Genomic DNA, 13,208 nt, shown 5'->3' on the forward strand with positions numbered 1-13,208 from the left:
GACATTTTCCGCAAAGACCCTTTTTGCCTTTTCCCCTTGTGCCCCTTTACCTGTTACTCAGGCTCACCCTGAGGACTCATGCCTACGCTTATTTCTTAGGTATGAAATACTCTTCTGCACCCTCACCCTGTAGAAATTCTGCCCTTCCTTGCAGGTCTGTCTCAGAAAAGTCAGTTGGTTCCCACTGCATTTCTTCTTCTGTTCCCGTTCCGTGTAGTAGTTACAGAAGGTCATCTTCGATAACTCTTTGAGGTTAAGGACTGTGAATGATTCATCTTCAAGTTTTCCCTGGTGTAGGGGCCTTGTCCGTATCTGTTGAATTACGCCCTTCCTCACTAGGAGGAGATTGCTTTGGCAGAAGCTTACAGAGCTGGGGTTCTGCTAATAGAACAGCTACTCCTGTTAACCCTGTTGATGACTGAGTAGTGAGCAGAGGCCCGGTGGCATGGGGTGGGAGGGTGTGAGTGTACAGTGCTTGAGCTGTTCCCAGGGGTCACCTTTGGGCTGGGTCCTGATGGATACATAGGCAGAGGTGCCCCAGGGAATCTCTCACAGGGATGGAAAGGAACCTGCTGCACCGCTAAAATGCCCAGCAGTTTTCCACGAGTCCTGGGCAAGTGGGAACTCGAGGCAGGGTTGTCTTGAGGAATTACGGCTTTTGAGTATAGAGTTTTTAAGTGGAATACCAATGGTCCCATTTGTGTTCTGAATAATTCACTCTTGACAGTGCCCTAAAATAATAATTTGTGATTGTAGGTGGAGGATTGTAGCTTTAGCGTTCTGTGTGTTTTTCCATATTTAAAATTCTTCGGCAGATGCGTATACCTTTAATTAGAAAAAGCATAGTGTTGGTTTTTTGTAAATGTTGACTCCCGTGGTAGAGTGAGAATGAGGAAACCAGCTTGAAGGGTGTGGAGAGGATATTGCGTTTCCAGGCATCAAAATTTAGAGCTTTTTTTAAAATTTGATCTGCTACATTAATTCCATTGAGGGTACCCTTCAGGGCTGGAATTTAGATTCTCTCCTCAATTTGGTAATAAAATACTTTTCAGTGTTAACGGTTTCCTTTTTGCGAAATGATCCTGTGGTTAGTATAGCTCATTTGCAAAACTCTTAATGGACACAAGGGGGCAGTCTTGCCGTTCTCTCCACTTGAGGACACGATTCTGCCTGTGGCCGACTGGCCGAGTGCCTCTTTCCCTCTGGGCGTTCTGGACTTTGAACACAGCACAGGGGTCAACAGAATGCAGTGTACCTTTAAGGGTCTTGAGATACTGGGGTTCAGGGGTCCACAGATGTCCTTCCAGGCCTACACTGGGGTTTCCTGGAGTCTCTCAGTGGGAAGGAAGGGCACCCACCTCTCGGGATGACTATAAAAATGACCCTCTGTGTTTTAGGCTCCGAGAAGGATCCATGTCAGAAGATGGAGAAGGATGGATCCACTGTGCCCGTGAGTTCCCAGGCTCATGGGGGTGCAGGGTGGGCATGGGAGCTTTCAGTCTTTGTTTTGAAGCCCATGTAAACTCAGTAGTTAAATTCTCGTCGGTGTTTGGTGATGGGCACGAAATAGAAATAAAGCTCAGTTCCTTCAGCTGGGGAGCTTAGCGCCTGTCTGAGGTGTCTTGAGCGAGACCACCAGCACTCAGACGGTAGCTGAATGTCCCCAGATGTCCCCCAGGTGTAAAGTACAGCCAGCATTTGAAGCCGAAGTACCAAAAAGAAAGGAAAATGAAATGCCGATAGCTTTTTATATTGATGACATGTTGACATTTTGGATCTGTTGTGTTAATGAAACTATATTATTAAAATTAATTTCACCTATTTCCTTTTACTCTCTAAATGCGGCTTCTGAGAATTTTTAACTTACACATGGCTTCTGTTATTTTCCTGGCCACAGGTACAAGGTGGAAATGGTTCCCCTGTGGTGAATATTGCACAGGGTGCGTCCCCAGGGCTGACCCACTGTATGGCAGGTGTCAGGAAGGCTGGATTTGAGCTAACTGAGCTAAAACCAGTTTTTTTAAACTTTTAGGCTTACGCAAATAGTACAGAGAACTCCTGTACCTCCTGTACCCATCCATGCTCCTCAAACATTAACCTTTTCTGTGACCACAGGACAGTTATCAGAATTCATTAACACTGGTGCAGTATTGCTATCCCTTCTGTAAACCATATTCAGGTCTTATCAGCTGCCCCGATAATGTCCTTTTTCTGGTGCAGAATCCAGGGCAGGACCCCACAAGGCATTTGTTCCCGTGTTCTCAGTCTCCTTTAATCTCCTTTCATAGCTCCCACTCTGTCTCTGTCCTCCCTGACCTTGACTCTTTTGAAGAGTGCTGGTCAGTTGTTTTGTCAACTTTCTTGCGATTTGGGCTTGTCTAGTGTTTCCTCCTGATTGGAGGAGGAAATGGCAACCCACTCCAGTGTTCTTGCCTGGAGAATCCCAGGGACGGTGGGGCCTGGTGGGCTGCCGTCTGTGGGGTCGCACAGAGTCGGACACAACTGAAGTGACTTAGCAGCAGCAGCAGTGTTTTCCTCCTGAGGAAATTCAGTTCATGCATTTTTATCTCAAGTGCGTCAGAAGTGGCCTTGTGGGTATCAGTGTGTCCATGTATCCGTTATTGGTGCAATTAACTTTGATTAAGTGTAAATCCACCCACTTTTGTCAAACCTGTGGCCACCACCAGCCTTTTAAAATATGGTGGCAGTTTCCTAACAAACTTCCCTCTTCCAAGGGTTTTTCTGTCCTCCTTTTCCGTAAGCTGGAGTTGTTCCCTTTTGCTTAAACTGTTTCATTGGCTTTCCTTGTCTCTAGGCTCAGCTCAGACTCAACTGCTGCTGACTTGGTTTTCTGCACGAACCCTGCCTCCTTCCCACATCACATACGTGCCCAAGCAGACGGGGTTTCGTTCAGTTCTGTGGACCTGCCCCTTGGCTCTCTTTGGCTTCCTCCTTGGCTTCCTCCATGAGGTGGGGCCATGACTGTGCTCACTGTTGTATCCCAGCCTGGACCACAGTGAACACTGCTGAACATAGGAGCCAGTATAACAGGAGTACAGGGAGAGCTGAATCGTACAAGTTCAGTGTTAGACGTGTGGCCTTGAGACGTCTGTGTGACCAGTTCTTGGTTCACATTTCCTGTAGGCCGTAAGAAGCACTCAGCACGAGCTCAGGAAAAGTGTGGCTTGGCTTTAATAGATCTGAGGGGCCTTAAGATGGTTGAAGCTGAAGGAGTAGGTGACGTTGTCATGGAAACATTCTTTACCTTGATCCACAGTAAAACTGCATGTTTACATCTTTTTTTGGCCACTCCAGTAGGCTTGCAGGATCTTAGTTCCCTGACCAGTGACTGAACCTGGGTCCCTGGCAATGACAGCATCGAGTCCTCACCACTGGACGGCCGGGAATTCCCATGTTTTGTATCTTAACTAATAGATACATAGGAAACTGTCTCCACATCCATTTGTATTTTTACAAAACAAATTGCACAAGACAGTTTCCATGTTTCTACCAGTGGTTCATTCTGATTTTTTTTTATTCCATTACAATTTTTTAATGCACATTGTTTGCTCCAGGAACTGTTTTCATGGCTCACTGTTGGGCTGTGACCCACGTGTTTCCCTGGAGGGTGCAGAGTGTGTGATGTGGGGCGGGGGAGGGGCCTGTGGACACCAGGCAGGAGGAGGACACGCACGCTGGGGTCAGGGTCGTCACAAAGGACAGTTGTTTCTCGACAGAAGCACTCCTCTGGGATTTGAGGGGGTTTCTCTGCAGCGCCCCCTGCAAAGAGCACGTCCTGGGTCATGATTTTTGAATAGTAATCCCAGCTGAACTGGCTGAAATTAATCTGCTTCCTTAGGATGTTTAATAAACACTGCATAAAGAACTTGCAATGTTCAAAACGCCACGTAAGAAACCTGTTCAGGGCTTCCCTGGCTTCCCTGGCGGTCCAGTGGTCCACCCAGGTGCTCGCTTCCGCAGCACAAATACAAAAAAAAAAAAAAAAAAATCCCCCCGGGAGCAACTAAGCCCGTGTGCCATGCTACTGAGCCCCCACGCCTAGAGCCCATGCTCCGCAACAGAAGTCACCGCAGTGAGAAGCCCATCCTCTGCAACGAAGAGTAGTCCCCACTCTCTGCAGCTTGAGAAAGCCTGCTCACAGCAACAAAGACCCAGGGCAGCAAAAAGAGATCAGTTAATTAAAAAGAAGAGAGGGAAATCTGTTCAGTCTGGCCTTTGCCTTTGTGAGCCTCTGGGTGTTGCTCCCAAGGGCATTCCTGTTGCATCCTCTGTCCAGCTCTGGGGAACGGCCAGGGTGAAATTACTAAGGCCAGAGGACAGTCGTCTCACTTCTCAGCAGCTGGTCTGCAGCATCTCTCACTTAGGATTGAGTTTATTATTTTTTTCAGAGAAACCTTGAACTTCTCAAACGTTGAGTTCACAGTGTGTCTCTGTTAGAAGGGGCGGGGGGAGGGCGGGCCCTGCTCTGACAGGTTCAAGGACAAATGGGATGAGCCTTACAGATGAGGAACCCAGATTCTCCAGTCGCTAGGACAAGTACAGAGAGTTACTTTGTAGCATCTGTGCTCACTGTCAACTTGCAGCCAAGACATCCCTGGGCCCCACTGTCTGTAGACAGGTCTTCATGGATCCTCAAGGGTAGATGCTTTGTGGGATGGGGATAAGGACTAGGAGATGTGAAGCAGGACCCTTTCGGAAGGATGTAAGTGATAAATGATCTGATTGGTTTAACGTCTTTATTAAACACATACTAGGTTGCCCAGCCCTGGAGGAGATGGCTGGGCCAATTTCTGATAATGGTAGATTCTGTAGGCTTTCTGTATTGTTTGAGAAACATTATGAAGGCCTGAGGAATGTAAAAAAGCTAAATAAATCCTAGAGGACCGGGAAAGGCAGCTAAAATAGGCCACAGCTATAAATTCCTCATAAGAGCCATTGCATTTTGAGCCACTAGGCTTGTGGCGTGTGGCCAGGCAGCGGGGATGGCCAGGGAGAGCCCACGCCTCTGGGTGTGTTCACTCCCGTCTAAGGTCTGTCTGATCTTCCAGCACAGAACGCTGCCCCTTCCAGATAGCTCACCTGTTAGAGCAAAGTCGTTAAACAAGCAGGCAGGCCGAATTCATTTATCCCCTCGAAGATGACTGGGATGCAGAACTCCAGAAGAGACAAATATTTTCCCTACCAAGAAAACTTGGCTTATTTCCCAAATTCTTGCTAACATGAGGGTCATGGAAGGCACAGGGGGCCAGTTTCCCAGAGTTGAGTTGACTCAGGGATTCTGAGTTGAATAATGAAAGACAAAAGACTGATGTAAAATGTACTAATTTAAAGTCAGCAGTGTAACAAGAAACCAAAAGTGTAGGCAGTACCCAGTAGGCGAGTTACACAGGGGAAGCAAGACTGCTGCGGGGAGGTTTCTTCGTTTAGTTTCTGTTTTGTTTTGTTTTTTGCTGCATTGGGTCTTAGTTGTGTCACGTGGGATCTTTCATTTTGGTGCTTGGACTCTAGCTGTGACTCGAGGACTCAGTAGTTGCAGCTTGAAGGCTCAGTTGATCTGTGGCATGTGGGATCTTAGTTCCCTGACCAGGGATCAAACCTGAGTCCCCAGCATTGCCAGGTAGATTCTTAACCACTGGACCTACCAGGGAAGGCCCCGAGGGAAGGTTTCTTGATAAGGAGTGCGTGGCACAAGAGGTAAGGGGCTGACTCAGATGTGCAGTGTGCTAGTGATCAAGTGACACGCTCTCAATTTCCTCATTTTGGGGTCAGGAATCCTGGGGCGGCTTGGCTGGGTGCCTCTGACTCAGGGTCTGTCACCGGCTGCCGTCACGTCTGGGCTCGATTGGGGTGGATCCACTTCCAGGCCCTCTCACATGGCAGAACCTCCCCACGTGGCTTCTCCATAGACCTTCTCACAGCCTGAAGCCTGTTTGTAAACCAGTAACACCCTGTGACGTTTACCATCTTCTGTTCTTATATGACCGTCACTGGGTCCAGCCTAACTCAGGGTGGTGGGAGGCTGCGGAGAACTCATACAGGAGCTGGGGTGACCGGGGACCGTTTTGTTAGAGATTGCAGACCGCAAATGCCTTCTGGCTCTGGTGACGGGTCTCTCCCAAGATAAGAGTTTTTCTGGGGGACCTCGGGCTTCTGTCAGGTGGTGGGCCACCCTCCCCCAAATGCTGCTGGAATGGGCACTGCCAGCCTGTGGCTTTTGTGCTTCCCATATCTGTGGCCTCAGCCCAGGGTTTCTGTGTTAGGCCCTCGGCTGATGGCTGTGAAGCTGTATGCAGAAACGGTGTGAGTGTGTCTGAGTGTTTTCTAAAGCGAGAATGAGTCCATAATGACCTTGAAAAGTTTACAAACCCCTTGTCTAAGTTGACCTTGGATTTCCTATTCAAATTTGATTCAAACAAGACACCAGAGAACTGGATCGATTATAATCAGTAACTAATTGGTCAGTCATGCTGACATTTTTTTTTTTTCCTGACATTTTAGATTATTAAGATTATTCCAGAATCCTAACCCTAAATGTAATAATTTTTTTTTAAAAGAAAAAAAGATTCCCAGGTCACTTTGGCTGGCATTTTGGGTGTTACTGGATCAGATTTTTCTCCGTTTATACAAAAAGTTAACATAGGTGGGAGGAAATAACCCTCAAAAATGCTTTTTAGGAAGAAAAGTGGTACAGATTCCACATTCCTGTGAAAAACAAAATCCTAACAGCACGTGGCTCCCAGGAACGCATGTTTATGGTAAAAAGTCAGGCTGGCACCTCAGAAGGTGACATGTTCGCAAAAGGAGCTAAAACCTCCGGCAGGAAGGCCTGAAATGAGGAACTGCAGCCCAGACCCTCACGCTGTGCCCCTGACGGCACTGCTGGATCTGCATGCCAGTGCTCGGGGCCTCTGCCCTTCCCGAAGACCCGGGAGGGTCAGCGTTCACTTATCTTCGCCATTTGTGCCTGCTTAGGCCTGAAAGTCATTTTAGAAACATTTCCGTCCAAAGTGGCTAAAGCATAGTACACAGGAGGCAGTATGTAAAAAGGTCGACGCTCATTTTGAAATTTATTTCCATGGACCATGTCATCCCCAGAGATCCCCAGGTTCGCAGGATAGTAACAGCGGGTGTTTTTCTTTCTTCTGCACGTGACTGTCTGGTGACTGACCTCTGAGATAATTACACTTTCTCCTTTTTGAATGAGAAGAAAACTTCTCTAAGTCACCTGTTAAAAGAGAATCTAAGACCTGCCTGATACTCATTAGAATGTTTTTTCCTTTTTTAAAAAAATTTTTTACTTTTTATTTTTGTATTGGGGCATCAGATCAGATCAGAAATCAGTTGCTCAGTCGTGTCTGACTCTTTGCGACCCCATGAATCACAGCACGCCAGGCCTCCGTGTCTATCACCACCTCCCGGAGTTCACTGAGACTCATGTCCATCGAGCCAGTGATGCCATCCAGCCATCTCATCCTCTGTCGTCCCCTTCTCCTCCTGCCCCCAACCCCTCCCAGCATCAGAGTCTTTTCCAGTGAGTCAACTCTTCGAATGAGGTGGCCAAAGTACTGGAGTTTCAGCTTTAGTATCATTCCTTCCAAAGAAACCCCAGGGCTGATCTCCTTCAGAATGGACTGGTTGGATCTCCTTGCAGTGCAAGGGACCCGAAAGAGTCTTCTCCAACACCACAGTTCAAAAGCATCAATTCTTCGGCACTCAGCCTTCTTCACAGTCCAACTCTCACATCCATACATGACCATAGGAAGAACTATAGCCTTAACTAGACGAACCTTTGTTGGCAAAGTAATGTCTCTGCTTTTGAATATGCTATCTAGGTTGGTCATAACTTTCCTTCCAAGGAGTAAGCGTCTTTTAATTTCATGGCTGCAGTCACCATCTGTAGTGATTTTGGAGCCCAGAAAAATAAAGTCTGACACTGTTTCCCCATTATTTCCCATGAAGTGGTGGGACCGGATGCCATGATCTTCGTTTACTGAATATTGAGCTTTAAGCCAACATTTTCACTCTCCACTTTCACTTTCATCAAGAGGCTTTTTAGTTCCTCTTCACTTTCTGCCATAAGGGTGGTGTCATCTGCGTATCTGAGGTTATTGATATTTCTCCTGGCAATCTTGGTTCCAGCTTGTGTTTCTTCCAGTCCAGCATTTCTCATGATGTACTCTGCATATAAGTTAAATAAACAGGGTGACAATATACAGCCTTGACGAACTCCTTTTCCTATTTGGAACCAGTCTGTTGTTCCATGTCCAGTTCTAACTGTTGCTTCCTGACCTGCATACACATTTCTCAAGAGGCAGATCAGGTGGTCTGGTATTCCCATCTCTTTCAGAATTTTCTAGTTTCTTGTGATCCACACAGTCAAAGGCTTTGGCATAGTCAGTAAAGCAGAAATAGATGTTTTGCTGGAACTCTCTTGCTTTTTCCATGATCCAGTGGATGTTGGCAACTTGATCTCTGGTTCCTCTGCCTTTTCCAAAACCAGCTTGAACATCAGGAAGTTCACGGTTCACATATTGCTGAACCCTGGCTTGGAGAATTTTGAGCATTATTTTACTAGCGTGTGAGATGAGTGCAATTGTGCGGTAGTTTGAGCATTCTTTGGCATTGCCTTTCTTTGGGATTGGAATGAAAACTGACCTTTTCCAGTCCTGTGGTCACTGCTGAGTTTTCCAAATTTGCTGGCATATTGAGTGCAGCACTTTCACAGCATCATCTTTCAGGATTTGAAATAGCTCAACTGGAATTCCATCACCTCCACTAGCTTTGTTTGTAGTGATGCTTTCTAAGGTCCACTTGACTTCACATTCCAGGATGTCTGGCTCTAGGTCAGTGATCACACCATCGTGATTATTTGGGTCGTGAAGATCTTTTTTGTACAGTTCTTCTGTGTATTCTTGCCATCTCTTCTTAATATCTTCTGCTTCTGTTAGGTCCATACCATTTCTGTCCTTTATCGAGCTCATCTTTGCATGAAATATTCCTTTGGTATCTCTGATTTTCTTGAAGAGATCCCTAGTCTTTCCCATTCTGTTGTTTTCCTCTATTTCTTTGCATTGATCGCTGAAGAAGGCTTTCTTATCTCTTCTTGCTATTCTTTGGAACTCTGCATTCAGATGTTTATATCTTTCCTTTTCTCCTTTGCTTTTCGCTTCTCTTCTTTTCACAGCTATTTGTAAGGCCTCCCCAGACAGCCATTTTGCTTTTTTGCATTTCTTTTCTATGGGAATGGTCTTGATCCCTGTCTCCTGTACAATGTCACGAACCTCATTCCATAGTTCATCAGGCACTATCTATCAGATCTAGGCCCTTAAATCTATTTCTCACTTCCACTGTATAATCATAAGGGATTTGATTTAGGTCATACCTGAATGGTCAAGTGGTTTTTCCTACTTTCTTCAATTTAAGTCTGAATTTGGCAATAAGGAGTTCATGGTCTGAGTTCCTGGTCTTGTTTTTGCTGACTGTATAGAGGTTCTCCATCTTTGGCTGCAAAGAATATAATCAATCTGATTTTGGTGTTGACCATCTGGTGGTGTCCATGTATAGAGTCTTCTCTTGTGTTGTTGGAAGAGGGTGTTTGTTATGACCAGTGCATTTTCTTGGCAAAACTCTATTAGCCTTTGCCCTGCTTCATTCCGTATTCCAAGGCCAAATTTGCCTGTTACTCCAGGTGTTTCTTGACTTCCTACTTTTGCATTCCAGTCCCCTATAATGAAAAGGACATCTTTTTTGGGTGTTAGTTCTAAAAGGTCTTGTAGGTTTTCGTAGAACCGTTCAACTTCAGCTTCTTCAGCATTACTGGTTGGGGCATAGACTTGGATTACTGTGATATTGAATGGTTTGCCTTGGAAATGAACAGAGATCATTCTGTTGTTTTTGAGATTGCATCCAAGTACTGCATTTTGGACTCTTTTGTTGACCATGATGGCCACTCCATTTCTTCTGAGGGATTCCTGCCCGCAGTAGTAGATATAATGGTCATCTGAGTTAAATTCACCCATTCCAGTCCATTTCAGTTTGCTAATTCCTAGAATGTCGACATTCACTCTTGCCATCTCTTGTTTGACCACTTCCAATTTGCCTTGATTCATGGACCTGACATTCCAGGTTCCTATTGTCACGTAGGTGTATGTTCCTTGGTTCTTTGTCTCGTCACAACAAAGATTTGGAGCAACAGACATTAAAGCCCTTGGCACGTCACAGCTCTCAGGTCTTGGACAAACCGTGCTACAGCTCTTAGGCAAATCAGTGTTACAGCTCCATTTTATTTAGAAGATAGCAGGAGAATCCAAGGCTCGAAGAGAAGGGAGTGGAGGAGTGCATGGGGAGGGAGAAAGAGAGAGAGAGAGCACGCGCATGCACACGGGAGAGAGAGTCTGTGAGAAAGCACTTTGGCTCCTCCTTTTATGTTTTTTCCTCCACCTGGGCCTGCCCTATGCAAATTGGGCTTAGCCAGGAGTGCTGTTTGTTCTGTTTGTCCTGCCTGAAGTCTTCACTCTGGTCCTCAGACCTTCCTTGTCTTTTAGCCACCGCCATTTTGGACTCCTTTTCCCTATTCTACCTACCTAACACTATGCAATATTGCTCTTTACAGCATCGAACCTTGCTTCTATCACCAGTCACATCCACAGCTGGGTATTCTTTTTGCTTTGGTTCCATCCCTTCATTCTTTATGGAGTTATTTCTCCACTGATCTCCAGTAGCATATTGGGCACCTACTGACCTGGGGAGTTCCTCTTTCAGTATCCTATCATTTTGCCTTTTCATACTGTTCATGGGGTTCTCAAGGCAAGGATACTGAAGTGGTTTGCCATTCCCTTCTCCAGTGGACCACATTCTGTCAGACCTCTCCACCATGACCCGCCCGTCTTGGGTTGCCCCACGGGCATGGCTTAGTTTCACTGAGTTAGACAAGGCTGTGGTCCTCGTGTGATTAGATTGACTAGTTTTCTGTGAGTATGGTTTCAGTGTGTTTGCCCTCTGATGCCCTCTTGCAACACCTACTGTCTTACTTGGGTTTCTCTTACCTTGGGCGTGGGGTATCTCTTCACGGCTGCTCCAGCAAAGCGCAGCCATTGCTCCTTACCTTGGACGAGGGGTATCTCCTCACTGCCGCCCTTCCTGACCTTCAACGTGGGATAGCTCCTCTAGGCCCTCCTGCGCCCGCGCAGCCAGGGCTCCTTGGACGTGGGGTTGGTCCTCCTGGCCACCGCCCCTGGCCTCAGTCGTGGGGTTGCTCCTCCCCACCGCCGCCCTTGGCCTCGGGCTTAGGGGCGTGGGGTAGCTCCTCCCGCCCGTCGCCCCTGGCCTCAGGCATGGGGTGTGGGGTATCTCCTCCCGGCCGCCGCCCCCGACCTCGGACAAGGGGTAGCTCCTCTCAGCCGTTCCTGCGCCATCGCATTCTGGTACTCTCGGCCGCTGCCCCGACCTCGGACATAGGGTAACTCCTCTTGGCTGCTGCCCTTCGGGCACGGGGTCCTCCCAGCTTCTGCCCCTGACCTCAGACGTGGGGTGGCTCCTCTCGGCCGCGCTTGGCGCGCCCGTTGCAGCCGCCTGCACTTGGCGCGTAGCCAGTTAAAATCTTGTGATAGTTTCAGGTGCACAGTGAAGGGACTCAGCCACACCTGCACACGCCTCCATTCTCCCCCAGGGGCTCCTCTGGTGGCTCAGAAGTAAAAAAAATCCGCCTGCCAGTGCAGGAGACGAAGGACACTCGGGTTTGATCCCTGGGTCAGGAAGATGCCCTGGAGGAGGGCATGGCAACCCACTCCAGTCAGTATTCTTGCCTGGAGAATCCCACGGACAGAGGAGCCTGGCGGGCTACATTCCACGGGGTTGCAAAGAGTCAGATATGACTGAACAACTCACACACACATTCTCCCCAAACCCCGCTCCCATCCAGGCTGCAACATAACATTGAGCAGAGTTCCCTGTGCTGTGTACAGCATGTCCTTCTTGTTGGGCATCCATTTGTAAATATAGCGGTGTGTACCTGTCCATCCCCAACTCCCTAACCATCCCTTTCCCCTGTCCTTCCCCATCCCCCTACTCACAACCATAAGGTCATTGTTTAAGAATGGTTTTTTCTTTAGATTGTACTGTAGCTAGATTTGTTGGGGTTTTTTTTTTCTCTTCTTTTTTTTTTAAATTTTATTCTTTAACTTTACAATATTGTATTGGTTTTGCCATGTATCAACCATGAATCCGCCACAGGTATACACGTGTTCCCCATCCTGAACCCTCCTCCCTCCTCCCTCCCCATACCATCCCTCTGGGTCATCCCAGTGCACCAGCCCCAAGCATCTAGTATCGTGCATCGAACCTGGACTGGCGACTCGTTTCATATATGATATTATACATGTTTCAATGCCATTCTCCCAAATCATCGCACCCTCTTCTCTCCCACAGAGTCCAAAAGACTGTTCTATACATCAATGTCTCTGGTTCCTCCCCACCCCACCCCCGGGCTGGCTTTTTTCCCCCCCTTCCAACCTGTTTTTAAAAGATGTGATCGTTCTCATCAGGAGGAAGTCGCTGAAGGGTATTTGGGGTTAAGCAGCTGAGGCCCATATGTCTTACTTGCGCTCGCTCCCCCCACAGGCACTGCTGGAGTCCCCGGTGGAGAAGACCCCCGTGTCCGTGGCCTGCGGGGCGGAGAGCCCCCTGGATGGCATCTGCCTCAGCGAATCAGATAAGACCGCCGTGCTCACCCTGATAAGGGAAGAGGTGAAGACTTGCCCACCACGTCCGCTGTTGCTTATTTCTTTGTCAAGCCTGTGTGCCAGTGGGGAGGTTCCATCTCTGCTGGCTTGAGTTCTTGCTCACCAGCTGGAGAGCTCATATAAAGGGCTCCCTGGAGCTGGAGTCCTGGTCTTCTGGTGTCCAAGGGGCAAAGCTGACACTTCGAAGTGTCCTTGAGAACTTCAGGACACTTCTTTATCGCTTATCCTTGAAGATTTAAGTACACAATTTTCCCAACTTCACCCACATACGTAACTAAGCCAGCACCCCTTCGTTTTACAGAGGATATAGGCTCATGCCTAAAAGTTCCTCAAATTCTAGACTTGTAGGAATATAAACTTGCTAATTAACTCTCAACTTCCTCTGTCGTGTTTATTGAACGTCTTCTGTTTGAAATAGATCACTGCTGGGCCTTTCCTGGGTGATCT

The 13,208-nt window shown here is 47.5% G+C and overlaps 1 protein-coding gene across 15 annotated transcripts in view; it reads left to right on the top strand.

The window, feature by feature from the left end:
• The window catches only part of TACC1 (transforming acidic coiled-coil containing protein 1), a 130,525-nt gene that overhangs the window by 102,146 nt on the left and 15,171 nt on the right, over window positions 1-13,208 (top strand). For all 15 annotated transcript variants that reach the window (XM_086380359.1, XM_086380363.1, XM_086380357.1 and 12 more), the window contains 2 exons: window positions 1,398-1,450; window positions 12,640-12,765. In XM_086380359.1, the coding sequence (XP_086236485.1) occupies window positions 1,398-1,450; window positions 12,640-12,765 (179 nt within the window). The remainder of the gene's footprint in view (window positions 1-1,397; window positions 1,451-12,639; window positions 12,766-13,208) is intronic.

This window comes from Bos grunniens, chromosome 27 (genome assembly GCF_055505025.1).
Source record: "Bos grunniens cultivar Pamir isolate PY7600 chromosome 27, Bosgru_T2T1.0, whole genome shotgun sequence".
Lineage (NCBI taxonomy): Eukaryota > Metazoa > Chordata > Mammalia > Artiodactyla > Bovidae > Bos > Bos grunniens.